We start from the raw sequence: 17,804 nt of genomic DNA on the forward strand, positions 1-17,804 counted from the left end.
AGATTCTCCCTAAATTACCAGAACCGTGTGTTGCCTATACATGTTAAAGACTGAGGAGGTCCTGTTTGGTGGGGTTGAAGTTTGGCTTGGACTTTAGAAAAACCTAGATATAGCCAATGCTTGTTCGCTTTCTTATATCATGAATCCCTCTAGAAAACTGAATTCTTCCTAAAGGGTAGATCCCTGGCCTGGGAGTGTGACTCAGTAGATAAGAGTACTCGTTTAGCATGCAGTAAGCCCTGGATTCGATCCCTAGAACCACAGGGTATTCCATACCTGTAATGCCAGACTTCAGAAGTATAGGCAGAAGGATCAGAAGTTCAACGTGCTCCTCAGCTGTGTAGCAAATGTGAAACCCAGCCTGGGATACACGAGACCTTGCCAGGGAGTGCAGTGTGTGTGTAAATATATCATTCCTCTAAAAGGTGTACACCTACACAAAGCGTTTCTCAGCATCATGGGATTAAAGACCTCCTTGTCCCTGATTCATGGGCCCTCCTCTAAGCTTCCTATATTAATTAGTAGGTAGGAAGACCACAAGTGGGAAGATTTCCGCCGCAAGAATTTACTTCTCCTATTCTAGAGACTGCAACTCCAAGATGACAGGCCAACGCGATTGGCTCTTTTGAAACCTTTCTTTTTGACTTGGAGATGGCCACCTTTTTCCTGTACACTCATGTGTTATTCCCTCTATGTGTGTCCATGTCCTAATGCTAGGAAGACACCATCCCCACTGAATTAAGATCCACTATGATGACCACTTTGACACAAGGATCCATTTCAAAACCCTGTCTCCATGCATGGTCACACTCTGGGAGACCTGGAGTTAGGACATCATCATAGAAACCTGGAAGGGTACCCATTTCCACCCATTGCAAGTGCCCAAGCTAATCACTGTAGCCCAGTGAGGTCCAGAGACTTGAACAGGAGAGGCAAGGCAGCAACTCGGATATCATGCCGTCCAGTCTTCCACAGCCCTCTGCCTACTGTCTCTGTGGTGTGTTGTCCCAGAAGCCTGCAGGCAAAAGGGTCACTTGAGGTGAGACAAGAGTGGAGGGATGGCCTTTGCCCCAGCTCTCTGGTGACATCAGGATGAGACTGAGGGTCCTGGTCACCCTCCAGTACCCCTAGGATACCTGTGCAATACCCAATGTAACCTATGGGAGTCTTCATAGTGGCTTCTGAGGGACCAATAAGGTAATGAAGGTGCTGGTGTGATCCAGGTCCAGGGTTACCCTCCGGATACTACTAAGATCCAGAGGATGGTATGGACTAGGGTCTCCTGAAGCCTTGGAAAATAAAGGACTTTGGTTACAAATCTCGAATCTGGAGACGCATCAACAGCAGGCCTTCTCCTATTACAGTTGTAACTGTGCCAGGGACCTCATATTTTCCCCTCTAAGTGTGGAGGTGCTACAGTCTCTGCCACCTCAGCCACAGCCTCCCTGGCAGAGTCCCAGAAACCTTTATCATGGGCTGGAGAGATGGCTCAGTGGCTAAGAGCACTGGCTGCTCTTTCAGAGGTCCTGCGTTCAGTTCTCAGCACCTCTATGGTGGCTCACAACCACCTATGACTGTAGTCTCATGGGATCAGATGACATTTTCTGGTGTGCAAATAGATGTACATGCAGACAAAACATCCATATAAAATAGGGGGCTGAGAGATAGCTCAGAGGTTAAGAGCACTGGCTACTCTTCCAGAGGTCTTGAGTTCAATTCCTAGCACCCACATTGTGGCTCATAACCATCTATAATGAGATCTGGTGCCCTCTTCTGGCTTGCAGATACAGCACTCATATACATAAAATATAAATAAACTAAAAAAACAGAACAAACAAATAAATCTTTTTTGAATAAAAGACTTCATCTGAGGTGGAAAATAGCTATTTGTGTGTGTGTGTGTGTGTGTGTGTGTGTGTGTGTGTGTGTGTGTGACATGTCAGGCACTCTTGGGTGTACATGAGCCACACCCTTCATGTGGAGGTCAGAGTCTGTTCTCACCTTTCATCCTGTGAGTTCCAGATATCAAACTGAGGACTTAGGCAGGTACACTGAGCCATCCTGCCAATCCAGAGACTTGCCATTCAAGAATTATTCTTAACTCGTCCTTAATTCTGGAAGGAGTGTATATATGTTGCTGCTCTCTTTGGATGTCTTTACTTATGATGACTTAATTTGGGATTTGTTTTCCAAGCACAAGTTTACTACATTTTCTGCTTCGAGTGCACACATGCATGTAATTAGTGAGTGTGTGAGTGTGTGTGTGTGTGTGTGTGTGTGTGTGTGTGTGTGTGTGTTTCCTCTGTTGTTTGCAACACCTCCCAGTTGGGAATCATTTGTAAATTTAGTTAATGAGCATTTAACACATTCCCTTTGATAAAGCTGTTAAGTCGGAGCCCTACGCTGGCATCCCACCAGACATCTCCCCCTTGCGAAAGCCAGTTGTGTTTACCAATCCTTAACTGCTTAGCGGTGGTTTCTTATTTGTTGGCCCAATAGGGAACTAACCTTTAGTCTTCTCTGGGAGAAAAAAGAAAAAAAAAGTGGTGCTTGAGGTTTGTAAGGAAATGCTTACATCTGTATTCCAAGCAGGTCCACTCTCCTGGCAGGCTTTCATTTTCACCACACAAAATGAGCGGCAGGCAGAACAAACATTTCCGAGTCACCTTAACTGGCCCGGCCGGTGGCAGCCATGTACAAGCCAGAGCTGTTGGCTTTTGCAAGAACAAATAGCAATCCAACACCTGCGGGCTCCACCGTCAGCAAGGTGGCCTGGATTTAATTATGGCTTGATCTCCAGAAAGGGAGTGTGTGTCAAGTATGCTTTTCAGTCACTTAGAGAAAGCAGAGTTGGCGGCAGAGTGGCCCTGGGATTTGCCCACAAGATGAGCCCTCCTTACCGTCAGCACATCCGGGGAAACACGGGCCGTTCCAAACTGAAGACTGATCCAGAAGCAGCCTACGGGGGCTTTAAAAGTCAGGCACTTAAAACTAAGTCTAATTGAAAATCTAGAGGTAAGCAGAAGGAAAAGCTCCGGCCAAATATTCATGTTGATGCCAAACAGGAAGGCCATCTCTCTGCTTAGAAACAACTTCTCCCTCCATAAATTCTTGAGTGTGCACATACAGGGGGAGACACGCGTGTGTGCCAGTGCGTGGAAGACAAAGGATAACTTTCTGAAGATCGTTCTTACTGTATACCTTGTTTGAGACTGAGTCTCTGCAGCTGCACAGCCTACCCCAGGCTAGCCCGTGAGCTTCCGGCCATACTCCTAACCCTGCCTCCTCATCTTGACATAGGAATGCTGCGACGTGAGCCATCACATCCAGATTTTTAGGCAGGTTCCAGGGATTGAACTCATGTCATCAGGCTTGTGTGGCAAGTGGTTTGACCCATTCAGTCGACTCCCTGCCCTCCCCCCCCACACACACACTGCATTCATTCTGGTCTGCTATATTTGCATTCCTTGGCTCCTTGGCCACCTTTTTCTGAGTTCAAGAATATTTTAAATCTGCAGTTTCCTACTTCTCAATAAATGCCATGTCAGTCTTCAAATCAATATACAGACATACAAGGAATGCATATGCCTAAGCTCACGCTTTTTCTCTCTCTCTCTGTCACACACTACACACACACACACACACACACACACACACACACACACACACACACTCCACTTTCGGTCTGTTCTAAAGTCAGAAAAATGGATCCTGGTAGCAGTTAGATTAACCGTGAACATAGCACATCGACAAAATCTGTTATCTAGGTCTGGTCACCAAACAAGACAGGGCACCGAGATTTCACCTTCCGACCTTTAGACTGCCAGGGAGTTGGTTACGGGAAACTGCTGAGTCCCAAGCAGGCACAATTTAAGGGCATCCCTGCACCCTTTGCTTTGCACTGTGCCAATGAAAGACAAAGAAAAGAGAAACAATATACGGTGTGAAATTCTAGGGAGCTTTTCCAGCCCAGGTCACCTAGCCATCCATAGCTGGAGGGAACTGGAGAAGCCTTTTATGTTGTGAGTGGATGATGGAAAATTCAAGGGAAAAACTGGAGCTGCCACACGGTGTTGGCTCAAGGTGGAGCCAGAGTGACTCACCCTGTGCAAACATCATGGGTTGCCGAAGACACGATTGACCCAAACCTACCTGATTCTAGGTAGGTCGCTGGCTCCAGAGCCTCCCGCTTCATTTCTGTCATTGTCTTCCTCTTCTGTGGCTTCGGGATAAAAGGCAGTAGCGTGGTAGGAGAGCAGACTCATCCCGCATCTGTCTCAAGGCCTTGAGTGCATCTGTCTGAAGGAAGCCCTCTGGAGAACCTCTGGTGTCCGTGGTCACCAGTGGTGGCCTTTGCCATGGGTGAATAAGCTTGATAAGACCAGTCAGCTTCAGAGATATGGAGAGAGGTGGTTGATCCTAATAAGGCTGTTGGATTCCAAAACCATCTGAAAAATAGGGACTAAGAACAAAAACGGTGAGCTTTCCTCATTGTATGTGGATGCGCATGTGTAGGTTCATGCGTAGAGGTGAAAAGACAACTTCTGGGAATCAATTCCTTCCTTCTCCCATCTGGATCCAGATTTATATCTTCAGCCTTAGCAGCAAACAACCTTATCTGCTGAGCCATCTCGCTGGCCCAAGGGTAATGAGTTTTATATATGTGTGTCATGGTTCAGACATGGAGATGCTGCTTTTTTTTAGTATATAACCAAACAGTGATTTCAGATCGGTCATGGAAGCATTCACATGTTACACACAAGTAAAAGCCATGACTCCAATAAAGAAAGTCTGCATGTTTATGAAATCATTACTGTTTTTTTTTCCCTGAGAGCACAGCCAACACCTTTTAGATGTTAATCTTTGATTCCATTGTATATAAGAAGTTCTCTTCTACCTTCCAGTTAAGAACTAGGGATTGTGGTACAATTGTGGCATAAATGTTATGGGTGAGACCAGCCACATTATATTGAGACAGAAGCCATACCTAACCATGTTAAGGCCAAGAACCTGAGGCTGGGTAGTTCATGGGCCCTAGGGGAGACCTACTACTATTACTCTGCTAAATAGAGAAATAAAATCACTCCTAAAGACACATTGCTGTTCCCGTAGATCAATGCTTAGCCCACATCAGTGAGGCTTCTTTTTTGTTTGTTTGTTTGTTTTGTTTTTCAAGACAGGGTTTCTCTGTGTAGCTTTGCACCTTTCCTGGAACTCACTCTGTAGCCCAGGCTGGCCTCGAACTCACAGAGATCTGCCTGCCTCTGCCTCCCGAGTGCTGGGATTAAAGTTGTGCGCCACCACTGCCTGACTGAGACTTCTTCTTATAGGAGATGATAATTAACATGGACCCACAGATATTGTCAGGAATGGAAATAAAGTCGGATTTCATTAAGAAATTCCAGGCAGGGCTGGGCAGCAGTGGCGGCACACCTTAAATCCTAGCACTACCAGGCAGAGCCAGGTGGATCTCTGAGTTCGAGGCCAGCCTGGTCTACAGAGCAAGATCCAGGACAGGCACCTAAACTACACAGAGAAACCCTGTCTTAACAAATCAAAGAAAAAAAGAAATTCCAGGCAGGGCCTTTGGTCTTTGGTACAGCTGACAGCCAAGTGTCTCCTGCACTCCTTTTCCTATAATTCTTCTCACCAGTTCAAATAACGACGCAACTCAGCAGAGATTGTTCAGGCTACTGAGAATCTTCAGAGAACTATCGCAGAGTTTCTAAACTCCAGTTTCCAGTCAATAAACTAAGAAGTCTTAAAAGAACAGAGATCAATAGTAATCATGGCCAGTACAACAGAATTTCTGCCAAGATGAGTTGAGTCTGGGGGCTGTTCTCTGTGCTCCATCAACTGGGCTGATGTCAGCAAATTTGGGAAGCCTGGAGAGTTTCTCTGTCTTCAGTCTTCAGAATTTCTTCTTTCTGTTCCCTTTGAATGGTATTTCCCCCTTCCACACCTCCTTTTAAAAAAAAATCATATCTGCATTTTTATTTGACACAGCATTCGTAGTAGGTATCAGTGAATTAGAATGTGACATTTCAATACATGTCCTCAATGTGTAATAACCAGATCGGGGTAATTAGAATATTCAGAACCTCAAATATGTGTCCTTTTCTTGTCTTGGAGGCACTCAACATTCTCTCTGCTACCGTCTCTAAAATATTCATTAATTGGTCATCAACCATAATCATGTACTGTACTCTAGACCATCGCTGCCTTCTTCCCGTTCCTAATCAAAATCAGAAATGAGATGACATTTTAATTCTGCTCTGGCTAAACTTAGTCTGACCTTTACACTGTCTTTCCTACAGCATTTGCACCTCTGTCCCCTTTTCTGTATCTGGAATTAAGAATTGCTTTGACTAAAGACATTTCGAACAGGTCAGGCATGCTGGTGCACACCAGGAATACAAGCTCCAGGCATGTGGGGGCAGGAAGATCAGGAGTTCCAGGTCATTCTTGGCTACATAAGGAGTTGGGGACTAGTCTGGGCTATATGAGACTTGGGATAGGGGAGAGGGGGTGTCTCAGTAACATCTCCAAACAACTGGATCCACCACTGATATTCCCACTGTGAGAGCCAATAATCTCCCTTTGGTTTAAACTGATATGAATAAGTGGATAATGTTGGGTAACAACATTATCAAAGAAAACCTATGTGAATTCACACCAGTGACACTCATTTCTGGAGGATGCTTCCCATTTACGTCTAACTACCATGCAACATAATCATTATGTACATCATTAATCCTGTGTCAGATTAATTTAACTTCTTGGATTTTACTTGATGACATCTGTAAACATACACATGCACTCTGGCTTTCCACTTCTTAGTGCATACAAATTAGTCATCTACCGATAAGATTTTTTTTTTTAAAAGTGCATAATGCCAGTGCACGTATACTTGAGGAAATAAGGGATCAAAGACTGGGAAACAGAACTACCATCTCCTTTTCCACAGGGATGCATCATCACTGACTAATTAGGACATGGTTGAAAACCAGGGCTTAATAATTTGCCCATATTTGCTTCAAGCAAAATCAGTTGAAAATAGCTTTTAAAGGGGTGAGAGATGAATGCAAAAATAAGGCGGGACAGTGCGGGGGGGGGGGGGGGGGGGCGTAAAAGGAAGCAGACAGACAGCAGAGTTGCCTTCTTTCAGCCTCTCTGGCCTCAGATCTGCGATATGGGAGTCTCAGTTCCTGCATCATGGGATTGGTATCCGCCCGAAGGTGGTCTTTGAGAGAAGGGAAGCCAGCCCTATCTATTCTCCCTGCCTGCCTGAGTGGTGTCTCCATATGGACTGTGATGGCTCAAACTCACCTAAGTACCGGAAGTGCTTGTCTAGAGTCTCCCCGGGGCTTGCTGCATCCACATTGTGAGAACCGTTCACCAAGTCTGGTGAAGTAGGCTAAGCGTTCTCCAAGAATGCTAAGTAAGGAGGGGTAAAAAAAATGATGAGATGTTAAAAAAAGAACCAGACGGAACGTATCCACTGAGCGTTGCCCTGTTCCCCTATTCATTAAATAAAGCAAAAACAAGGGCTGGAAATAAAACCGCAGCTTGGTGTACTGGGTGCTCTTTGTGATTGTGATTCCTGTTGCTGCTGGTTTCCCAGAGGACTTTGGGGGCTATGGTTAAAAAAAAAAGGAGTTTAGAGCCAAGAAACACTGATTCTGGTGTGTAAGAGGGTTTGGTTATGTCATGCTCTTTCTGAAAAAGAACAGTTAGAATTTTGAGCACTGGTCACACACTCAGGCAGGGGACGTAAAACACACTGGACTGGGACAGGAAGGAACTAACTTTGGGAATGTACTTATTGGAGTGCCTTCCAGTGTTACTTGAGATTAGAAGGTGGGCAGAGCTGCCTTCTGGAATGGTCTTTTCACAGACTCACACAGCCGGAAGAGACAACCGAATCCGGAGTCTTATTTCTTGCCTCGGGGAGCTATATAACTAGTCCATCCAATTTGAATTGCTCGCCAATTCAATTTTTAAAATGATTTTAAACCACTGTCTTCCCCAAATTCTGGGCTCATCCTCCATCCACCGCAGGTAGAGAGAGACACAGCTACCTAGGGGCTCCCTCCTGCGGAATCCCATGCCGCTTCGTTCCAGGCTATGGGTTAATGGAGCCTTGCACAGAAATGTAGGGATATGAATATTAATGCAGATATTAGCAGCACTCAGCCTTGAGGCATGTGCAGGGGTTTATGCACTGGCCTGTGGGGCCCTTCACCTATAAAAATTGCCTTTGGGGGCTCTTCCCCTGGGAGTGCTGTGAAGGACACACTGCTCAGATATAGAGTCCCATGGGAACTCTGTCACTTAGGATGTGGTCAGAGGCAGAGCTGAGCCCTGGCAGGTCTGCTCTTCCAGTAAATGGGCATTGGAGCACAGCAATGTGGACAAATGATATGCCAATTACACTGTTCACGAGTTCTATACCAAGGCTTTAAAAAAGTCTATTTAATTCAACAGCAGCCCTGAAAAGTAAATCAGAGTTACCATGAGCAGTGGTTCTCAACCTGTGGGTCACAACCCCTTTAGGGGTCAAGCGATCCTTTTACAGGAGTCACATATCAGATATACTGTACATCAGTTATTTACATAACAATTCACATCAGTAGCAAAATTACAGTCCTGAAGTAGCAATGAAATAATATTACGGTTGGGGGTTACCACAACATGAGGAACTGCATTAAAGGGTCACAGCGTTAGGAAGGTTGAGAACCACTGCTCTACAGTAACCTAGAACACCTCGTTCAATCCAGACATAGTTCAGAATGAAGTGAGCACAGAGTGACCTGCCAATGCCCGATAATCCAAACCCTACAGGAGGCCAGTGATGCTCGGACTGGTCCTACAGACATTCTCAGAACCATAGCTCTCCTGAAGCAGAGCTCGGTAGACTTCTCTTTAGGCCTGGCTCTGGGCATACCCCAAGAAATCAGCATCCTCAATCCATTTGCAATTCTGCCCACTGAGTGATGGGTTCGAGATGACCTTGACCGCTTGCTTTTCCTCCTTTTAGAGGATAAGTGAAGTGGACCATCCCAAGGGGTTCCCAGAAGGCAGCAGATTAATGCGGGCTTTGCTTACTCCAACACAGGCTGCATTGTGAGGAGGAGGTTCTCTCAGCCCTCTCTGTGGAACTGGAGACCCAGCTCATCCTGGAAGGGGAGGACAATTAGAGGTGTCACTCACATTACTGGTGCTAGATCTATGGTCTCTAAAATATGGATACAAGCATCCTGTACTTTGTCTACCGGGTACAGTGAGTTAAGATCTTCCCCACAAGTCACTGAACATGGTACCCAGTCCTCTGCCAATCACCCTGAAGGTTGACTTAGGACAGTCATGACAGCTGTATTTGGAAGAAAAAAAAGCAAAGATTCTATGCCCTTATTGGACTTGAAAGATGTTGGTCATGTTTATATATTTTGTAAGCATTTCCATTCACCAGGCAGATAGAATAACCTGGCTGAATGGCCCCCGGCCTAATATGGGTGGCCACATTGTTTCATGGGAAAGTCTATGAGTTACATTAAGGACCTGAAATGGCTGAGGAAAGCAAAGCAGGATTCTAGCTTCTGAAAAAGCATGACATGCCAATATCTGCCATACCCAGGCTGGTTCCGCCACAGGAATGTAGGTAACACAGGCCAGTCTCATCTTAATGGAGTAAGGCACTTCAACTTTGCAGACAGATTCAGTTCCATCATTATCAATGTGTTTGCAGATATACTGTTGGCCACAGGTCGATGCAGGCAAGAATTTAAACAAAGCCACACAGCCAGGGAACTGCCACAGGGTCAGTGGACCCTGATGTAACACTAATCTTAAATGGCCTTATTAATAAATTTTAAAAACAAAACAACGGAGCCAGATATTGAGGTGAAAGTTGAAAGATCAGAGAAGCAGAACAAGCCACAGCCAACCTCACCTCTCCAACTCCTCAGCCAGTCCTGTTTCCACGAATCCTCAGACCGAAAGCCTCTGAGTCCTCAGCCCTAAGGGTCTCAGCTCAACTGCTGCTGCCACTAGCTCACCTCCAGGAAATCCTCAGTCTAGAGAGCGTGAGTTCCTGTTTCCTCATGCCTTATATACCTTTCTGTGTCCTGCCACATTACTTCCGGGGATTAAAGGTGTGTGTCCTTCCCAAGCAAAGACATGAGATCTCAAGTCCTGGGATTAAAGATGTGTGCCACCACACCTGGCTCTGTTCCCAGTGTGGCCCTGAATTCACAGAGATCCAGTTGGATCTCTGCCTCCCGAGTGATAGGGTTAAGGGTGTGTGCCACCACTGCCTGGCCTCTATGTCTAATCCAGTGGCTGGCTTTGTCTTCTGATCCCCAGGCAAGTTTATTCGGGTACACAATATATCACCACAGACCAGGGTCAGTGATCAAAAAATAGTTTAAAGCAAAGAGGCCAGTAGCAAATTCAAAAAATGGCTGGAAACAGACTTTGGGGTCAGTTTACAAATCCTGGTCCCTTACCTTAGTGACTCAAAGGCAGGGATCAAAGGACCTCCCTTCCTTTCATAGAGAGGGCATAGAGAAGGTCCTTCTGCACTACAGTGAGGTCCCAAATGGATAGATAACAGTAGGTCCTTTCTCACCAGGATGTAGAGAAGAGGAATCAACAATTAGTTATACACTTGCCCAGCACCTTCCTAGACCCATAAGGTCTACACTACACAGTTACTGTCATTTTCATTATTCCTTTACCAACAAAAGGACTGTGTTTATCTCTAATGCACCATTGCTAATGGCCCACATTTCAAATAACACTTTGTAAGTGGCAGTTCCAAGCTGTGGACCTCGGTCTGTGGGATTCAGTCCCAGGCTCTAATTTGTCCCAGGGGAGTCAGGGGGCACAAAATAATTGCCTGGAAAAATCTGAATTATGTTTACATCTTGCTGAATTTCGGGGTGGGAGGAAGCACCCGGATAAAGCACCAATTTTCTCTCGAAAGGGTTCCAACAGCTCAGGAGGGGTTTCCAGCCTCAGCTCTCTGTGCTATGCTGACATTTGCCTTTTCCAAAGAGCATGAGCTGAAAACCTTAGCACCGTCATTTGCTAACATGCATCGACTCTGGTGCCCGCTTCTAAAGCAGGTAACACAGAAATGGGTGGATCCCTGCTAACTCAGTCCTACTAATCAATTCCTCTGGCTCTCTCGCTCGCTCTTGTCCCCCCAAAATTTGTCCCTTTCTGCAGAGAAGAAGCCAAAGCAAACAAATCAACAATCAAAGTCCTTTTCTGAGCAGGATAGATGCATTGCTTTTTAGATGACTAGAATCTGCCTTCTGGCCCCTGCTCTTAGCTTCTCCCATAGAAGGAAAAAAGGGGGGGGGAGATGCAATAACACTCAAAGAAATTATTTTGATTCCCCCCATTGTGTCCTGGTAACCTTGTTATCTGTGCCATGGACCATAGTGCCATCTTCTTGGTGGCCTATGGCGTGTTCAGACCATAGGCTGGTGCCAGCCAAGTGCTAGAGAAAAGCCCTCTCCCCACGTGAAGAAGTCTAGTTCACCAAGTGGGAAATGGTTCCCAGCATGCCTCTCTCTACCAGAGCACTGCACAGGTCAAGGCTACATGATGACAGCACCCAGAGCCTCACCTGGCAGGCAGCCACAGTTACTGCACTGACCACACTGCCTCTCTCAGTGAAGCCACCCGCTTCTGACATTCCAGTAGTCTGGACTGTGTTCTTCTGCTCCGGGCCCAGTGAAGACAAAAACATCACTTGGTTTTTGTATCGCCTCTGCAAGTGTTGGGAGGCTAATTGCTCAGAGTTTTCCCAAGCGGGAAATGTGAAATTCTGTAATATATTAATAGATTAGTGCTAACTGCTCTTGCATAGGACCCGAGTTCCGTTCTTAGCTTACAACCGTCTGTATTTCCAGTTCCAGGGAATCCTGATGCCCTCGTCTGGTCTCCATAACCACCAGTCATGCACATGGTACAAAAAAGACATACATGACGACCATACACGTCAAATCAAAATAAGTCTCTTTTAAAGACCTGATGATTAATCCTTGTAGTTTTAAAAGAGGAAATATTTGCGAGAATGCCAATTTCTGTGTGATAGCTTTGTATACCTAAATACATATTTTACTTTAACACTAGTGGCATTTGGTTAGCACTTATGAAGCTCCTGGATGTTTTACGCCAGTCTGTCTGTTGCCACCATGCCACCTGAATGTGCCCAACCTCAGCTGAATGTTTACATCATTATCTCACGTGACCGGACAGGCTGCATGTTAGCTCAGAGCTCCATTGTAGAGAAGAGAAAGTTAAGGCGCTGTAGGATTTACTAGCAGACCCAGCAAGTAACTTGAAAGGGTTATCTGTCGGTTTCTCAAGGCAGTGAGCCTGGACCTGCAGCCTTGTTTCTGTCCAGAGTGTCACCTCCGCCCTAAAACATGTCCAGCGTCTCTTTGATGCAATGTGAGGAAGGAGTTACGGACAGGGAAAAGGAAGAGAGAATGTTCTCAGCACAAAGCACCTAAGAGGAAAAGCTTAGTTGGTAAACCAGTGTACTCTGCCACTCTGGTCCAGCACTCGGGTGCTGCTTAAATGATCTGAGGCCTCCCGAAGCATCCACAAGGCACAAATCTCCATGCCTGTGCAGGCAAAGGCCAAGGGCCAAACGTCTGTAGCTGCAGATGCTCTTAACAGCTGCATGAGGTTATGTTGATCCCACTGGGTGGGACTAAGACACCACCCCAACTTTTGAGCTAAATTTGAAGCCCATTCTATTAAATACTGGCCAAGACAATGGACATTGGCCAGGTCCATACCTGGGATTCCCAGAGAATGGCTGTGAATTATGGCTGTAAGTAATTGGGTGCTTATAAAGGCAGAACCCACAAGGCCATGTACTTCCCACCTTCATCCAATGGGGGCAAGTCCACATCCTGACGTACTTCCTGCCTATGTCCCTCCTGCCTACCTGTGATTAAGCACATCCTGTACTGTTGAGGCAGGGTGGGAGTGAAAACACCTGGCTGATTATCTTACACGGCATTCCAGGAAGTTATCTGTCCTTGGGCAAGTGGGACTTAGAGTTTTATCTGTCTTTGGTTAAGAAGGGCTTATAGGTTAGAGGCATTTTTGTATTATAGATCTCTTAAACAGACAGGCGGAAGAAACCTCTGGAAGAGTACCCTAGTGAAGGTCTGTAATGTGAGAGACAGTCATTTGGTTCCTCAGGGAGAGGAAAACTCTAGGTCACAGTGCACGCTGCCTCAGGGAACCTCTGACCTTAGGAAGCACAAAGGAGTGGCCCTGTGGAGCGTCACAGCAGGGCCTGGGTAGGAAAGTCTTTTCCCCCATTTGTTTGTTTATTTGTGATGATAGGATAGCCTTAACTGAGGACAAGATGTTGGAGGCAAGTTCCAGGCTTAGGTATGAAGCAACTTTCTTTGATGGTGACACTTGGAAATGAGAATGATATTGCTTTCTTTAGTACTGCAGTCGTCAGAGTTACAAAAGAATATATGTATATTTACAAATTTACAAAAGAATATGTAAAATGAAATGTTAAGTTAAATCGTGAATTTCAGATGTGTGGGTGTGGGTGTATGTGAGTGTGTATGTGTGTTATGTATGGAGAGAGAGAGAAAGAGCACACAATATTTAGGATCGAATTATACCCAAAATGCATATTTTTCTGTCTATTACCTTGAAGCATCCATGTTAATAAATTACCACTACCTTTGATAAAAACTAGTATGTGACTATAAATTACAAGTCTTAAGGAAATAGTCAATGTAATGACTTGTAACTTCAAATTTTCCATAATTTCTCTTGTTTTCTTCTTCTTTCTGAAGAAAGTTCTGGGTACCAAACCCAGGACCTTGCATGTGTTACACAAGGACTCTTTGAGCTGCTAACTTCCACAGCCCTTCTATACGATCTCATGTGGTAATTTTCCACTTTAAACAAATCTGTAAGTTTGCTGTCGGGGAAGTAATTATGTGAGGTTTTCTCTTGAGTTGAAGTATCATTAAGTCTCCATAAATAAAAACATACAGAAAGTATAGCGTGCTTTTGAAATGCTTTAAGCTTTTAGAAGTAAATTCTTGCTGAGTCTTTGCTCAGGGCTCAACGCTGTTGACGGTATGCAGGAAACAGAAGGGAGCAAAGTGAAGCTTTTTCCTGTGTAGCTTTGGTGCCTATCCTGGAACTCACTTTGTAGACCAGGCTGGCCTCCAACTCACAGAGATCTGCCTGCCTCTGCCTCCCAGTGCTGGGATTAAAGGCGTGTGCCACCACCACCCAGCGTGGATGGGTAAATCTATATATCTATATATCTATCTATCTATATATATATCTATCTATATATATATATATATATATATATTTAAAGATATATATATTATTTTACAATACCATTCAGTTCTACATATCAGCCACAGGTTCCCCTATTCTCCCCCCTCCCACCCCCTTCCCTTACCCCCAGCCTACCCTCCATTCCCACCTCCTCCAGGACAAGTCCTCCCCCGAGGACTGCGATCAACCTGGTAGACTCAGTCCAGGGAGGTCCAGTCCCTTCCTCCCAGACTGAGCCAAGCGTCCCTGCATAAGCTCCAGGTTTCAAACAGCCAACTCATGCAATGAGCACAGGACTTGGTCCCACTGCCTAGTTGCCTCCCAAACTGATCAAGCCAATCAACTGTCTCACCTATTCAGAGGGCCTGATCCAGTTGGGGGCCCCTCAGCCTTTGGTTCATAGTTCATGTGTTTCCATTCATTTGGCTATTTTTTTTTCAATAATTGAGTAAAACTGAAATTTATTATAAGCCACAGTCGTCCTAGGGACCTCCATGCTATATATATAGCCTCTATGGTTCTATGGGTTGTGGTCTGATTGTTCTTTATTTTATATCTAGAATCCACCAATGAGTGAGTACATACCATAACTGTCTTTCTGGGTTTGGGTTACCTCACTCAGGATGATTTTTTCTAGTTGGATGGGTAAATCTTTAACTACGGTTGTAAGTAAGATGGTTTGTGATACTGTGTGGGGAAATCCCACATTATAAGGACTTCCATCTCAGAATGGTTTTATAGGCTGGCACTGATGGCCAGTGTTTACTGATGTTGATAGAATTACATACTCTGATGGTTTAAATTCCTTTACAGAGATCTCTGACATTTTATATGCCTGAAAGTTTTATGCCTAAGAAGTCTTTGGGTGGGGCTGAGGATGTAACTCGGTTGTAGAATGCTTTCCTGGTATGCAGGAGGCCCTGGGTTCAATCCCCTGCAGGGCACAAAAACTAGGCTTGGTGTCACAGGCCTGTAATCCCAGCACTGTGGAGCTAGAGACAGAATGATCAGAAGTTCAAGGTCATCGGGGACTACACATGAGTTCAAGGACAACCCTGTCTCTGAAAAATAAAAAATAAGAAAAATAAAGACTTGAGGGCGAAAGGTAAAATTGAATTAGGAGAGTGCAAGAAAAATTGGGGATGATCTCTCCTGTCAAGGAGTCTCAGCTCTAATCCAAACAAATTTGCCCAATAAAGTAGTCTGCTCTTCTCCCCACATGCAGTGCATACATTTAGAAACAGAAAGTAGCATGGAGGTGTTAGGAAGGAAACAAAAACCTGGTAGGTCCCTGGCTGTCCTCACTAGTGCAGCGCAGGAAAGCTCCTATCCGAAAGGTAATAAATTGCACTGGGGTAGAAATGAATGGACCCTTTGCTGTGTCTACATCACCAGAACGTGCTGCCAGAAGTGATTTAGTCAAGTGACTACGGAAGGCTGAAAACCTAAATACGGTTCCAAGAAATGAATTGATTAATGGGTCGTCTTTTCATTAGTCTGATCAGTTTTGAGAGATGGCTTTATGCTAATGCTCATTTTCATGGCTTCTATTGTCTACAACAGTAAACTCAAGGTCATTGAGTTGGACCTTTCTAGGCTTAGCAGCTGCTTGCTCCCTCTGTAGTATCCTCACAGAGTGGTCTGACCTTTGACAGAGCCCCAAAGAGAGGCCTGATTACAAAAAAACTAAACCAAATTGAGCCCGTGCCTCCCCCCAAAACAGTTCTTTTCTTTCATATAGAGTAAAAAAACCAGGCTGAAGCTAGGATTCCCAGATCCCCAGAGTGGCTCTGGGCATTTCGTAATCTATGATTCCAGGTACTCAGGAGGCCAAGACGGCAGCATCAGTTTCAGGAGGTCCAGACCAGACTAAGCAGCATAGCAAGACAGCTTCAAACCCATAAACAAACAACAACAACACACCAAAAGACACAGAAACAAACTAAAAGCCTGCAAAAGATGGTTCTCTGAAGTTTTACTTTAAGAAAGAAAGGAGGATGACAAAATCCTTCTTTGTTAATAGTAATTTTATCAGGGAGCATGTGGTCTGTTTTAAAGGTTCTTTTGTCTCATAGATGAACGAATTTAAAACTCAACTCAAGGGCTGGAGAGATGGCTCAGAGTTTAAGACACTGGCTGCTCTTCCAGAGGTCCTGAGTTCAATTCCCAGCACCCATATGGTAGCTCACAATCATCTGTAATGAGATCTGGTGCCCTCTTCTGGCCTGCAGGGATACATGCAAACAGAACATTGTATACATAATAAATAAATCTTTAAAAAAAATAATAAACCCAACTCACAAGAAAATTCTATGATAAATGTATTGGTGTTTGAAAGAAAACACACACACACACACACACACACACACACACACACACACACACACACACACACCAAACCAAAATACCAACAGGGTGGGCAAGCTGGAGATCTCAGCAGCTTCCCAGGGAGGGAAAGGGATGAGAGGAAGAAAGAAAGTTGTTGTGTGTTGGGGGCCTAGAGTTTGAGGGAGCAGGCAGGCTCAGCAGCACCAATCTGTAAGCAACTACACCAGTCGAGTAGGATCTTCAGAGGGAAGGGATGCCCCGAATGTCAGGGTAGGCAGGCTGCTATCTGAAAGGGAAGACAGAAAGAGAGAAAAGAAAAAAGTTAATTGAGTGTTGGGTGCCAAATGTTGCACTAAATCATTTTCACATGATTTGTCCTGGCACAAAGTGTTTGTTTGTTTGTTTGTTTGTTTGTTTGTTTGTTTGTTTTAAATCATCACTTAATTTCCAAACACGGCTCTCACTACTGTGATCTTGGCTAATGGAGATAGGTGAAGTCAGAGTTGGACTGGACACATAAGTAATTCGACCACCTCTTTCACATCAGAAGAGCCCTTTGGAACCATAGGATCCACCCTTTACTAACTGTATAGGATCTGCTTCAGTACCAGTGTCAGGGACCTGTGGATGGAGCTCTCTGGTCCCTGTTGCTTCCATTACTTCATGAGAAGCCATAAGGCAAAGCTTGGTAGGAAAGTACTGAAATCATACAAAGTATGTTTTCTGACCACAAGGGAATCCAATTATTGTAAGTCAATACCAAAAGGAAATTTGCAAATATGAGAAAATTCAACAGTGTACTGTACGATAGCCAAGGCATTGGAGAAGGGATCTCACGGAAATGAGATGTTTTGAGATAAAATAAAACAATATGGCATCTGAGATGCAGCTAAGGGCAGACTCAGAGGGCAGTAGGTGCTGCCAACTGCTGTCTTCAAAGATGGAACGCCTCTCAAACAAAAAAGTTAACCTTCTACTTTGAGAAACCTGAAGCAGCCACAGGGGTGTGGGGAGACGGAGACGGGAAGACGAAAACAAACACAAGGCCAGTGTGGGCTGCACAGGGGGATCCAGGCCGGCCATCATGAATGAGACCCTGTCTCAAAAAGGAAAAGAATGGA

General features: G+C 45.0%; 2 protein-coding genes across 5 annotated transcripts in view; one reads left to right on the forward strand and one right to left on the reverse strand.

The window, feature by feature from the left end:
- The window catches only part of LOC143268901 (uncharacterized), a 62,331-nt gene extending 54,892 nt beyond the window's left edge, over positions 1-7,439 (reverse strand). For 3 of the 4 annotated variants that reach the window (XR_013045109.1, XM_076552789.1, XM_076552788.1), the window contains exons 1-2: positions 7,330-7,439; positions 4,153-4,462 (exon numbers count right to left, since the gene is read on the reverse strand). Coding sequence is in view for 2 of the 4 variants with exons in the window: in XM_076552789.1 (XP_076408904.1) it covers positions 4,153-4,204 (52 nt within the window). In the remaining 2 variants the exon portion in view is untranslated. Of the gene's footprint in view, positions 1-4,152; positions 4,779-7,329 lie in introns of those variants that run through there. The other variant, XR_013045105.1, reaches the window with a different exon arrangement.
- Positions 1-17,804, forward strand: part of Sash1 (SAM and SH3 domain containing 1) — a 246,786-nt gene that overhangs the window by 14,266 nt on the left and 214,716 nt on the right. The window lies entirely within an intron of this gene.

Source organism: Peromyscus maniculatus, chromosome 16 (assembly GCF_049852395.1).
Source record: "Peromyscus maniculatus bairdii isolate BWxNUB_F1_BW_parent chromosome 16, HU_Pman_BW_mat_3.1, whole genome shotgun sequence".
In the NCBI taxonomy this organism is placed as follows: domain Eukaryota; kingdom Metazoa; phylum Chordata; class Mammalia; order Rodentia; family Cricetidae; genus Peromyscus; species Peromyscus maniculatus.